At 35.6% G+C, this 13,486-nt stretch overlaps 2 protein-coding genes across 3 annotated transcripts; one reads left to right on the top strand and one right to left on the bottom strand.

The window, feature by feature from the left end:
- Nucleotides 1-13: 13 nt before the first annotated feature.
- LOC137737180 (transcription factor HY5-like) lies at nucleotides 14-1,710 on the bottom strand. 2 transcript variants are annotated; one of them, XM_068476581.1, is made up of 4 exons: nucleotides 1,467-1,710; nucleotides 775-1,027; nucleotides 394-550; nucleotides 14-277 (listed from the first exon to the last, which is right to left on the bottom strand). In XM_068476581.1, exons 1-4 carry the CDS (start codon nucleotides 1,645-1,647, stop codon nucleotides 212-214), a joined length of 657 nt encoding a protein of 218 aa, XP_068332682.1. In that variant the 5' UTR covers nucleotides 1,648-1,710; the 3' UTR covers nucleotides 14-211. The 2 variants fall into 2 exon arrangements, with proteins under 2 accessions (XP_068332682.1, XP_068332683.1); XM_068476582.1 differs by having other exon boundaries at nucleotides 775-970.
- A 4,824-nt stretch (nucleotides 1,711-6,534) lies between these two features.
- LOC137737860 (uncharacterized) lies at nucleotides 6,535-9,643 on the top strand. Its single transcript, XM_068477428.1, has 2 exons — nucleotides 6,535-6,839; nucleotides 7,653-9,643. Exons 1-2 carry the CDS (start codon nucleotides 6,795-6,797, stop codon nucleotides 9,339-9,341), a joined length of 1,734 nt encoding a protein of 577 aa, XP_068333529.1. The 5' UTR covers nucleotides 6,535-6,794; the 3' UTR covers nucleotides 9,342-9,643.
- The last annotated feature ends 3,843 nt before the right edge of the window (nucleotides 9,644-13,486 follow it).

Genomic DNA, 13,486 nt, shown 5'->3' with positions numbered 1-13,486 from the left:
GAAGAAAACGCGATGAGTAGCAATTTCTCAAAACAAAATTCATCCAAACAAAATATTTGTCATGAGAAATACATGAAACAAAAGGGAGAAGATAGAAGTTCATTACAACTTACATACTAGCTAGTTGAGTGTTCATATCAAACTAAAGTGCTGCACAAGTTCCATATGATAAAATTTCTAATTATATTCACCTAAAACTGCCTATCTGCTCTTACTTAACTGATCCTTGCTTTTGCTCAATACTTTCGTCCACTTTTGGCCTTGTGTTCATAAGAACCTGAAATTAAGACGGAAGGATTTCAACATAGTATTCAGCTACTAGAAAGAGTTTTACGATTTATAAACCACAATGAGGATGCAGTACTACTCAACTAACAGTAACAGAAGCCTCACCTTTCGAAGCATGGTGTTTTCATTGACAAGCGTAGAGATCTTTTCTTCCAACTTTGAATTCCTATCATCCAATTCTTTGGCTCTTGATTCCAGATCGTTGACGTAAACCTTTTTCCTCTCCCGGGCTTGTTGAGCAGACACCCTGTTCCTTAGCAATCTGTAAGTTTGAGTGGACATGTTTCGATCAGTTTTAATTGGAATTGATATATATTTTGGAAATGTTAGCTGCAACCTGATAAGTCACTACAAATGGTTTCTTTTAGCCTTTTAAACAGACTTGAGAACCAAGAAACTTGGACAAACTATAGATGAGTTTGTATATAGAAGCCATTGATTGATAATATAGGAATTCCGAACCCCTACATTTACTATTTATAGTACCTCTTCAGTCGCCTGTACTCCTTATCGACCGGATTTCGGCCTCGGCGGCGCTTGGCCGGAAAGCCAGACTGGGCATCGAGGTTGTTGTTGTTACTGGTGGCATTTGCGATTGTAGAGGCCGCATTATTAATATTATTATTAGGAGGGGGCAACGCCTCCACGTCCGGAACCGTGAACATATCTTCATCGCTCTCTTCTGGAACATCATCACCACCATCATCATCATCATCCAATGACCAAAACCAAGGAACGTCTATTAATTAAGACACAATTAATATTCAAAATTAAATATATAAAAAAACAAAAACAAAATAATTAGGCCTGGAAATGTAAATAAAGCAAAGCAAAAAAGCCCCAACCCTCGGATTAATCTATCTTCTCAACTGTAAATACATTGAAATTGTTATTAATTTCATAGGTGCTTCTGCTTCCCCAGAAACTTGCTCTAGGACTTAGAAAAAGTTTTTTTTTTTTTTTTTGTTTTTTTTGGTCAAACGCAATTATTTATCAGCGTTCCAAATGTAAGAAAGCATTGTTAGCTATTCTAAAAACAATCCCAAACAAACTTATATATATTCTCATGTGGATTAGTACATTGGAATATTTTATATGAATTTAATTAATGTAACATTAATAATTTAATATGGAGGAAAAGAATGTGCAACATTTAGTTTGACAAAGTATAAGCAAACCTAGTTTGTTACTGTTCTTGGTGTTACTATGAAGAAGAAGAGAAGGATGAGGAGGCCCCAAGGAAGAAGAACCAGATGGCTGCTGTACTTGCTGTAGTTGCTCCAAACTGGAGGAGGAGGAGGATATGGATAACATGGGGTTTTTGGCTTCACCATCTCCTGCTCTGATTGGGACTGACATGGCTGGCTTATGAGCTCTCGCTCTCTCTGGACGATGAGCTTATATATGAAATGATACACAATATTAAGGAATATATATTGATTATATATGCGCCTTAAGTAGTTGTGTATGTGCGCGTTTAGATTAGTTGCCAGGGTTGTGAGTAAAAGGAAGGGGTTTGGTTGAGGAGCGAACACGTTGATGTAAAGGTAGCCGCACGACACTCTTCTTCCTAGGCCCATTTTCATTTGTCCTACACCTCCCTCCCTACAACGTCCGTAAACCCTAAAAGCAAACACAACAAAAATCTATTTATTTTTCTAGCTTAATTACATTCTTCAAACTTTGATATTCTTTCTTCTTCCCTTTTATCTTTTTCTGTTCTTAATGTACTACTTCAATAATATAATTTAAAAAAATTGGTAAACAAAATAGTATATGGTATGTTATTATTTTGAGATGAAACGCGACTGATGAAGTTAAGGTATTATATTATAGAAACTAAAAACAAACAAAAGAAATCCAAATAGAACTTTCTATGTTGTCATTGCAATTTGTATGCCCTTTGAGAAAAATAAGAACATCATATTATGAGCTGTAATTCATTAGGGAAACATATTTTGTTTCATTTCTCACACTTTTTTTTATTTTTAGTTTAATTTAGTAGTAAAAAATAAATAAAGATGTACGAAAGAAGGTCAAAATAGATGTGTGAAAATCATCTCTCATTCATTTTCGTAAACATACAGTTTAGTTTTCCTTACAAGAATTATTCATGCCAAAAAAGTTGAATTAGTCGGGAGTATTTCTTTTAGCAATTTGATTATCCTCATTTCCATTTCAACTGCATCCAACAAACTGTTTTCCTTCATATATTTTAAATGATCATACACGTGTAATTCAATATTTGAGTGAATAAAGTGTTGAGTTTCTACCTATGCATTATGGATTTGAAACTCTCCCTCCCCTAACTTGTGTATTAGTTTTTACTCCTCCCCCCTTGCCTTAAATGATCATACAACTTTGAATCTAGCCAATTTTTTACAAAGATGACTTTTGAAGAAATATAGACCGTTTTTGTCATTGAAATACATTGTGAGATAAACCTAAGTAAAAAAATATGTACATATTACAAGTGGTGGATTGTTTTAGTGGTTATGATTTTTCTCCCCTTCCTCAGTGTGGATTAGTAAAAAATATTGCTTGCAATTAGAAAAAAAGTGTACCATGTTTTTTTCTTCTTATAATAAAGGCATCCTTAATTAGATGAGAAAGACTCAACTAATTAAGATTCCATAATCACATCTTTCCCTTTCAAGCTTCAGCCAACCATGTTGGGCCAATCTTCTCGTACTTATCCATTTATCCATCTAGGTCAAAAAGTTGGAATGCTTGCTTTCTTGCTTTACAGACCGGCTTGTAATACAGACGGCAAATTCAACCAGCTCCCAAAACTGATCTCGCATCTGGCATTTCCTTCCTACTTCTACACTGTATCGGTTCACACGAAAAAATACAGACGATGTCGCACTCTATTTTTCTCCTCCTGCACTTTTCTTTTTTTTTCACTCTTTTAGCCTTTGAACTGAATATAAATCAAAAGAAAAACAGTTGAGGGAAACAAAGGGACGAAAGTAAAAGAAGAAACTGAGAATGTAAAAATCACTAACTTATAATAACATTTCCAACTTCAGGATTGGTCTAATGAGGATTTTCATGTATCTGGTTCTGGGCCTCAATCTTATATTGAGATCCATAATGAATAATATTATCTATTGGACGGACCATGCTCTAATGGGATTGGGTTATTTGGAAAAACTGAAAATTAATTTGCAATGGGCCATGTATGGACAGCCAGAGAAGGTATGTTTTAACCATGTGGTTACTTTAAGAGCTGAATTGAGACCTAGGGCAACATGATTCATGAGCATACAAATGCCACGTCATACAGTGGCAGAGTCAAAATTTCTTATAAGGAAAGGCCTTTTCAATGTAAAAGAACAAAAGGATAGTAATCATATTTATTCTTGTCGAGTTTTCATATTTTGAAACCATTGCATGATAATTTCAACATGTTTACTATTGAAAGAATTCTTAGAATCAATGAAAAAATTTACAAACCCTAACATTCAAGCAAGAGCTGGTAGAATAGAGTACAAACGAATAAAAAATTATAGGCAATGATAGAGATGTACAAATCTTATTGTTGCTTATTGAGTGGATTTGTAATTTTTTTTGCCAATAAGTTGAATGGATTTGGAATTTGGAATGGCAAATAAATATGAAATTTTGAGAATGAGATGGGGAATAGTTCTCGAATCTCTGGATTCTACCGGAAAAAAAAAATCAGATTAAAGTGTTAGGCAAGATAATGATTGAATTTATTTTAAGCGTTGAACAATAATAGGATTTTAGAGGAAGAGAAATAGTTATAATATACATATGTATATAGATATAGATATAAATATATTTTTTCAAGATCAGAATATGCCCAGAATCACCATGGTCCCTTGGTGCCTCCATTATACTAGACTTGGATCCCTTGGTGCCTCCATTATACTAGACTTGGAATTATGCAAAGATGGAGAAATACTTACCTATCACGTGATCAGATATGAGATAGAGAGTAGTTAGATACAAAGGGTATTGAAAACCGTTGCCTCTTTAAGTTTTCCTCGTCAAAATGTGTGATGTTAAAAAGAATCTACCATACAATCAGAGATGTATTTCATCACATAAAAAATGTTGCAGACACAAAAATATATTATCAGTAACACACCCGATTTTCTCGTGACATTTACACAACATGTTTGCCAATCGCGAGGACAACTGGACGAGAGCCTTTCCAAATTCCAATCGCAAGGGGGATTAACGTGTTGCCCTACAGCCCACAAGAGCAACTCTAAAAGTCTAAACCCTAATGTACAAGTAGGTCAATATTAATTAAGGAATGCTGAATCACTTGCATTTCTTTGGGGTAATTGTATAATGTGGTTACAATATAAGATAGCTATAAAGCAATTAAGGGCCAGGAGGGGTTATTGGTCCATGCCTTCTTCAAATATTTGTTGAGAAAACAAAAGGTGCATGGAGGGTCAGTGTCTCTCCACATGCCTTGGGTCAGTTCAACGTGGGGTTCTTTGCCCTACCCGACTTTCTATCAATCCCCCTTCCGCACTCACACAAGCTTTTGGAATTTGCTTTTATATCCATCCTCTCATCTCATTCATCACTCCCAAATAATAATGTGTGCACTAGTGTTTTGCATGTTTCCTTTTCATATGTCGCATTGATTCATATACTATAAAAGCAATATTCCTAATTCATATATGTTACGGGGAGGGGGATTTAATAAAAAATGATATTTTTACTATTATTCTACCATCATTTGTATTATCATTCTAATATAGATGAAACCTACATGTGTTTGTGGGCCAATTTAGTTAAGTGCACTGATCTGACTAATTTAATTAAGTCCAGATCTTCTTGATTTTCTGTCTTAAGCATGTGAGACTAATAATAAAATACTTATCAAAACGCCGAATTCTCTCGAAATTTCAAAATATCGACTAAATATAATCATGTATCTATCTCTTTTTCTTTTCTTTTCTTTTTACCCAAATCGTATAGAATTTGATCACTTACAAATGAAACAAGATGTTGTGGTCCATGCATCATACCATGAGATTGCCATCTATAGGGCTTTTGGCTTTTGGGAATTTTCATTTTTATGTCACGTAACATTTAATACTCAAAACTCAATATTTCTCTACGCATGGAACTATAGTACTAGTACTTGGGGCATACACTTTGCTTCCGAACTTTTCACTTGGCCTCATTTTGTTTTTATCTCTCTCATTACATGATTAGTTTCAGAATAAAAAAGATACGAACATAGTTGGTAATAAATCCATATTCTACAAATCCTCATATTTATTTAGAATGCTAAAACTTGAGTCTTGACCCACTCATCTTCCTCATATTTAATTAGAATACAGAAACTTGAGTCTTGATCCATCCATCCATGAACACAACCAGATTCATATATAATAAATCGGTTGATTTGTCTATCTGTTCATAGCTAGGCTGGCAAGCCAATCAACAACTTCACATTCTCTGTTGCATAAGAATATTTGGTTGCTTTCAACTCAAAAGATGGTTGTTAATTAACACTTTATTGTATATTATATCCGATCTGAAACACTTGATGTCGACCATTCTCTCGGATAGCAACTAATTAAAGTTTAGACGTTGGGAAAATAGTACTTTGAGGGAGAAAAAATTATTAAGTAGAAGGCCATGATCGCATTTTGTGATAACATGCCAAAGACTATTACCTATAAAACTTTGAAATCTATAATTTATGGTCTATCACTACTTAAAAACAACAAGGCTACAAGCTGTCAAGTAGAATGGTTGCCAGGTAGACATGGTTTGTACAACCCATCTGAAATGGTGCATCTTCTTCACTATTTATCCATATATAGATATTAGGGCAAGGATTGTTTGGTACTAAATACCAAATTTTTAGTTGATAATCTTCGTGCATCATTTATAGTAAACTTTTATCATGTATGCACGTACCAACCGCTATTTTAGATATTAATACAAACACTATTTGGTTTCTTATAAGTCTTTTTTCTTTATATGCATAGTATAGTCCATCATATTTGTAAAAGTAACTTATAAATTATGATTCTTCATCTGTTAGGAGAAATAACGCGTTATATATAACGAGACAAATATTTTTTTATTGATACACCTGAAATACCAAATCTAAAGGGGATTTGTTCGTGCCACCGTGTATACATAGAAGAAAGGATATTCAATATTTAAAATATCTCGATTATGAAAGCTTATATGCTTATTTTAATAGATTAAGGGTGGGAGGAATGAGTTGTCTTTTGGGATTAGTGTGGTAATACAATCCTAATACTATAGTAATAATATATTAATTTATATGCATACATCATACATGCCATGACTAGCTCATGTGGCCGCCAATCTGTCAAGTGCTTTTCTAAACATATATTATACATGCTCTTTATCCTTCCTTCAGTCATTTCTCTTTGCCTCTTTTTCTTCAGACTCAAACTGCAAAGCAAAAGCACTTATTGCAAAGGAAAAGCACTTCTCCTCTTTTTCTTGTCGATTCTCATCCCATAGCCATGTCTACTGAGACTGGTGTTGTACCTGTGGCCGCTGATGATCAGGTAAACCTGCTTAAATTTCACAACTTATATTGTTAGTTCTTTCTTTAATCAGATGCTGTCACCTCCCAGTATGGACACCTTGCAACGGCTTCACTCCAGTCGCTAGCCCGTCCTTCGGATCCCTCAAATGAAAATTCTCGTAAAATCGAGTTCCAAATTTGAATAGTTTTGTTTGCGATTCTCTGTGGTTTCAGTAGTTAATTATTGGTGAAAACATCTTGAATATTTGCTTTAAAGTTGTATGAAGAGCACTCGTCCACAACACACAAACATCTATGGTTGTATAGTGATATTTTGATGCTTAGGGTAATATATATGTGTTTATATCTAGGGAATTTTGTTTCTTTGGTTTATCATTTTTAGCAGGTCTGTAGCTCTCTATCTTCAACTGATGTAAAATACACCGGTTTTTCTTCACACGTTTGTTTTCTCCTTGAGCACCATTTTTTTGTCTCTTGATTCTCTTTTGATTTATTCAATCTGATGGCTAGTAATAAAATAGAGAGAAGTGCTAAGGGCATGGGGAGAAAAAGGGTGCAAAAATAAATGCCATGTACAATATATAAGTGTAGTTCCACTACTAATTATATTGATACCCTTTAAGTTAAAACCAATCACTTAATATGCAAGTTAGGAACAATATCGGCATGACTAGTAGTGAACCAGTGATTTGTCTCTCTGAAATCTTTGACATCAAAATCATCATTAACTAAGGCTGCAGAAACAGTTTTTCTTAGACATGCTTGATGTCGTTTTACCAATCTGTTATTATGATTTGAAATTAGTTGTTGATATCATATTGTGTTATGGCAGCCAATTGTGGAAAAAGTTCATGAAGAAACAGATGCAGTTAATGGGAGTGATAGTCCTCCTCCACCCAAACCTGATGAGAAGAAGGATGAAAAGGAAGATCTTGTAGCAGGGAGCTCTGTTCGTTCAGAGGTTTCTGCAACCAAGGTTGAAGAAACACCAGTGGATAACGATAACCAGACAGAGACTCTTGTCGTTGTTGAGGCTGAGAAGATTGATGATGATGTTCCGGTCGAAGCTGCCTCGAAAGAGATTGAAAGGTCTGATAAGGAGCCAGAGCAATCATCCACAAAAGACTCAGCCAGTGAAGCTGTTGAAGTAGTTGACAGTGTACCAGTGAAGAAACCGGCAGTTGAGTCAGTTGAAGATAAACCAGTGGAGAAAAAAGAAGAGAAGGCAGAAGCTATTGAAGCCGATGAGAAGCCAGCTAGTGAAACAGCTGAAGCAGTTGAGAAAGAAGCCGATGAGAAGCCATCTAGCGAAAAAACTGAAATAGTTGAGAAAGAGGTAGATGAGAAAAAGGCAGTGGAGAATGTAGCAATTGAAGAAGTTGAGAAAGAAGCAGAGAAGGATCAAGCTATTGAAGAAGTTGAGAAAGAAGCAGAGAAGGATCAAGCTATTGAAGCAGTTGAGAAAGAAGCCGAAAAGACGGAAGTAATTGAAGAAGCAGATGAGAAAAAACCAGTGGAGAACGTAGCAGCAACTGAAGAAGTTGGGAAAGAAGCAGATGAGAAAAAACCGGTGGAGATTGTAGCAACTGAAGAAGTTGAGAAAGAAGCAGAGAAGAATCAAACTATTGAAACAGTTGAGAAAGAACCCGAAAAGATGGAAGCAATCAAAGTAGATGATGAGAAGAAACCAGATATTGAAGTAGTTGAGAAACAGATAGATGATGGGAAGCCAAATGTTGAAGCTTTCGAGGTTAACGCATCAACTGAAGAAGCAGCTGATCAGCCAGCGGAGGAGCCTGTCAAAACTTCTCTTGTCAAAGATTCAGAAACTGTAAATGAAGTAGTGGAGGGCAAGCAACATGAACAGTTGAAAGATTTATTAGAGATGGAAAGAAATGTTGAGAAGGAACTCAAGCCTGAAGAAAATGCTGCCACTGATAGCTCTGTGCCAACCGTTGAGGAAGCACAGACAATTGAGAAAGAAGCTGAGAAAGACGCTGAGAAAGACGCTGCAGTTACTAATGTAGAAAAGCCAGTTGCTGAGAAGACCGAAAAAGAAGCAGGAAAAAATGCTGCAGACAAGGATGAGGAGAAGAAGATTGCAAAAACAGAACAAGAAACTGAAAGGAATGTTGAGAAGACTGGTGAAAATGTTGCACAAGTTGCTGATAGAGATTTAGTCGCGGCAAAAGAGGTAGTATTGGAGAAAGAAGAGTACAAGGACATTAAAGAGAATGAAGTTGTAGTTGAGCCTTCTGCTGCCATTGTTGAACCGGAAAGCAAGTTGGAGAAAACAGAAGAAGCAAAAAATGAGCCCGCTGCCGAGAGTCTTGAGGCCTCCAAAGAGGAGGCCAAGCAAGAGGTTGCAGTAAAAGCACAAAGGCAGCCAGGTGGGATCATTTCGAAGGTGAAGCAGTCCATTGTGAAGGTGAAAAAAGCGATTATTGGGAAATCTCCTAGCTCAAAAGTGCTTTCACCAGCACCAGAAGCCAAAGAAGATGAACAAGTCAGTGTCAAGTAGTTCTTTTGGTCAGGTGAAAGATAGTTTTTATGGATTTTATTCACCGTGTAGCTGATTGTTTTGGTGTTTCCTCATGAGGGCAGAGACCATGCGTTTTGTTTTGTGTGGGATTTGCAAAGATTTTTTTTTTCTTTTTTCTCAGTTCTTCTGATTGTAGGCACAATTGCTATTAGTTGTGTTTGTTATGGTGAGTCTTTTGTGTGAAATGTAATTGAACATTATATTGATTTGTTTATTAAATTTCTTAAGTTGTAATGTTGTAGCTTACATTAAGTTACATTTTTATAGTCTTTTTGTGACGAGGGAGAACAAATTGTGACATAATGTTGTATTGAAAAGGAAATGAAATGATAATCTTAAAACATTTAAATTTATAATCCATCGAGAAAAACCTCAAGTCGTTGAATAATAATATATTTAACTGTAAAAGCTAAAGTGGCTTTACAAACTACGTCAAATCTAAGTGTGGTTAAAAACACTAATTAAGGGAAACACGAAAAATAACAGAATATTTAAAGACAACCCTCAAAACTCAATGTTTTAAACCAATAGACAATATAACTTGGCCTTTAAAACTGTTTATTATGAAAAGTAACATATTTGACTCTTCTTGTTATTCTCTTTGAATTAACGTACTATAGACTCATATTGGGAGATCGACTTACATGACAAGACTACACCGCTATCGTGAAGTTCATACCATATAAGTCTTCTCATATCAGAGCTTTACGGCCCAAATTTACAAAAGATTGGATCTTGATTCTAGGCTTACACCTGCGAAATTGCAGCTTAATTCTCTCATTATTAAAACATATACAACCTTTCGCTTTAATCACATGTATATTGAACGACTACTTAACCAGGCCACATTGAAGGTAATCCTAAGAATAGGGTTGTAAATGTGTTGAGCTAAATTGTATTTCACTAACATAAGCTGTTCACAAATTTTACGAACTAAGTACATAAAAGTTTAAGCTTGATTTCTTTCTTATTGAGTCAAACTAAGCTTAGCTTATTTCTTTTTTTTTTTCATAAGCCGAACTTTGATGAGCAAAAGGCGAGCCAAATCCAATGCAAGCTCGAATTGTTTCATGCGGATTTACAGGCGTGTCCAAAAATACATTGAGCTTTCGGAATTGGGTTGAAAGCCTAAAATGAGTTCTACTTGGGCTGACTTTAGAGTCACATTTCCCATTTGACTTGTACACAAATTGATCAAGGAGTTTCAAGAAATTAAGAAAGGGGCCGCCACCCCATCTGGAGATGGACAAAAAGAAAACTAAATTCAAAGTTAAAGGATTACATATGCAGCGGCTAATGTTTTTGCTACTTTACACTCAAGTCTAAATTCTGAACTTATAAATTAAAATAATTTAGAATAAATAATGTCATATCAAAACTGAGAGGAATAGTTTTGATGATAGTCGTGATTGTAGAATAAATTAGGAAAAGGTCTCCTGACAAAGAAATATGCATGAAGAAAACACCACAAAGCAAGGCTAGAAAAGGGATCATGTTTAGTGGCGGATGCACATTGGGACCAAAGTTGTTTCAAGATTATTTGGTGTTCAGAAAATATACATATGAAGGTCTTATGAGGACATTTCGAAAGTAAGGTATGACTCCTTTTTATGCCCACCAAGTGTTTGATGTTTGCTAGTCATATCTCGACAACACTCAACAGGTTGCGTCGAGAGTACCCAACAATTTTCTCGATAATATTCATCATAATGCTTCTGCAGATGCCAATATTTGTTGACATATGTGCAATCAAGCTCGGTTGACGACAACAAGCCTACTATATATCAATATCTGTTGATATATGTGCAACATGATCCCCGCTATATTTTAATTAAAAAAAAAAAGAAAAAAAAGCCTTTAATACTGAGACTCTCCAATCTCTGAATTCTAGATTCGGCACTGATCGCGTTGTGCCCTCACTCCAGCGAGGCAGTAAATAAATCAGCCACGGGAAGAAGACAATGCGTCGGTGGGGCTACTCAACGCAAATAATACCTTGCTATATTTGACTGAGAAGGAAAGGGACTAGAAAAGAAAGTGAGATTAAGCTCTATGTGTGTCTATATATATATATCTTGATTAGTAGGAATTGGAGTGATTAAATGATTAAAATTAGCAATGGCATCAAACACACATGATAGTATGATACAGCTTGGAATTGGAAGAGAGAATAAAGTTGCAAAGAAAAGAGAGGTTCTTCGGTGCCCCAATTGCCCATGCATGACCTTTATTGGGTTCATAAATTGTGGGAGCCTTAAGAAGAAAAGAATTGGATAAGATAGAAAATGACATTTTGTAGGTGACTATGGGGGCAGTGGTAATTAGATGTTGGGAGCTATGGCCAAGGCCAGCTTGGAACAATTTGAAAGTGAGAGAGTAGCTATCTCTATATATGGGAGCATTCGAAAATACTTACCCCCTTACATATAAAAGAATCATTAATTTGTCGTTACTGACGAATCACAGTTTGAAACATGGTGAGTTTCTATGGTTTTCGTTATAGAAAATTTGGTTTTCGTTAATATATGATGAGTTTCTATGGTATATGGAATTTAAAAGCATTTTTTTATATAGAGGCACTTAACTCCTTGTCTATATAAATGAGTCAAATCACAATTAAAAATGTGTTTTCTTTTGTACGATTTTTAGTGAGTTAGTAGTCTATATGTATCAAATTGTAATTGGCAATTAAGAAGAAATGTAAAAGGTGAGCAATATTGATATAAAACTATGTGTGTATGTATAAATATAAATATATTGTTATATACAATATATACCCGTATGTATGCTTGAGATGTACACAAAGTAATTAACATGAAGATCAATGTCATTGAAGTAAGAGAAAGATATATGTATGGCAGAGGCACGCTGTGCCAGACCGAAGCAACATATAGGGGGAACAACCTTTTCTTATACCCTTCTTGCTTGGTTGTTACAAACCCAAATCTCCTATCCCTCATTCGCTCTCCCTTCGAACCCTAAACCTTTCTTCAAGACCAAGCTTGCCTACCTGTCCCCCACCCACCCCAAAATAAATAAACAAATTTAATTTAGGCGCCCTTAAAATTACTTGCCAAAATCATCCCAACATTTGAATGGTGAGGGTTTTGGGGCTTGAATCTAACTCCACTCGTCTTTGAAATCCAGACTTGCACTTCACGTCTGTGACATGTATGATGCAAACAATTTAATACATTTAGATCAAGTATGACTTGCGAAAGATTTCCTTGGTCACATCAATAGATAACCAATGACTTGTATAAAAAAAAGATCACAATGTTCGAATGTTGGAACAAAACAACTAACGATTGTTGTAAATATGTTATCTCGTTAATAATGATGATGCATATGAGGTCATCGTTAGGGCATAGGTGTACATTTGCATATATGATAGGTTTGAAAGGAATTGTGCTAATGTTAGTCGCACATGACATTATCAGCCTCTGATGTATGTAGCAACTGTGGAGCCTTCAAGTGATAGTGTAACATGTGATTGATACTTGCATGCATCCCCTTTATTTCGAGATTGTACGACCTTAAACAAAGTTCATGAGTATGAACTAGCAGGTCACGGCCGGCACCTCTCAAACTAATGGGATGATTACAAAAACATAATAACTGGTCAAGCATGTGTGAGGGCTAGAATTGAAACAACTAATGATTTGTGGAAGCACGTAGTGATCTTTAAAACTCATTTCAGTTCACATAGCTAATCCTATATTATTCTGCACGTGTATTAGATGCTCATGTAGACCATGACTACGTCTCTCAAAGGCCAAGACATGAACCCAACTTTATCAAACATGCAATCAACTAAATTCCGCCCAATAAACCCACCACTTTCTCTCTACTCTCTATCTCTCTTTCTCTTTCTCCGTCTCACTGGTTTGCAAAACTAAGTCTTTGAATTGAAGCAATTTATCAAACACCTCAATCGAAACTCCTACGACTTTGGCACTTTTTATAACTTTCAAACCTTCATGTTCCATCTATGTCTCCCCTCGTCCCTCCAGTTCACTCTTTTTGCTTTAACCTCCCTTTACCCCTAGCTTTTACCTCTTGCATTATTACAACAACCAATACCAAATAGCACACGTGTTGCTCTAACTAAACGGAATGCTAAT

Source organism: Pyrus communis, chromosome 6 (genome assembly GCF_963583255.1).
Source record: "Pyrus communis chromosome 6, drPyrComm1.1, whole genome shotgun sequence".
Classification (NCBI taxonomy): domain Eukaryota; kingdom Viridiplantae; phylum Streptophyta; class Magnoliopsida; order Rosales; family Rosaceae; genus Pyrus; species Pyrus communis.
Note: the sequence above shows the minus strand (reverse complement) of the source record. Positions and strands in the feature narration are given on the sequence as shown.

Bases quoted from the DNA above. Each gene is read 5' to 3' on its own strand.
- LOC137737180 (XM_068476581.1), bottom strand. From the start codon at position 1,647: ATGTCAGTCCCAATCAGAGCAGGAGATGGTGAAGCCAAAAACCCCATG. The intron at 1,028-1,466 runs GTTTGCTTATAC...CTTAATTAATAG, and splicing joins CAAGAACAGTAACAAACTAG to ACGTTCCTTGGTTTTGGTCA. The intron at 551-774 runs GTACTATAAATA...TCAAACTTACAG, and splicing joins GAGTACAGGCGACTGAAGAG to ATTGCTAAGGAACAGGGTGT.
- LOC137737860 (XM_068477428.1), top strand. From the start codon at position 6,795: ATGTCTACTGAGACTGGTGTTGTACCTGTGGCCGCTGATGATCAG. The intron at 6,840-7,652 runs GTAAACCTGCTT...GTGTTATGGCAG, and splicing joins CTGTGGCCGCTGATGATCAG to CCAATTGTGGAAAAAGTTCA.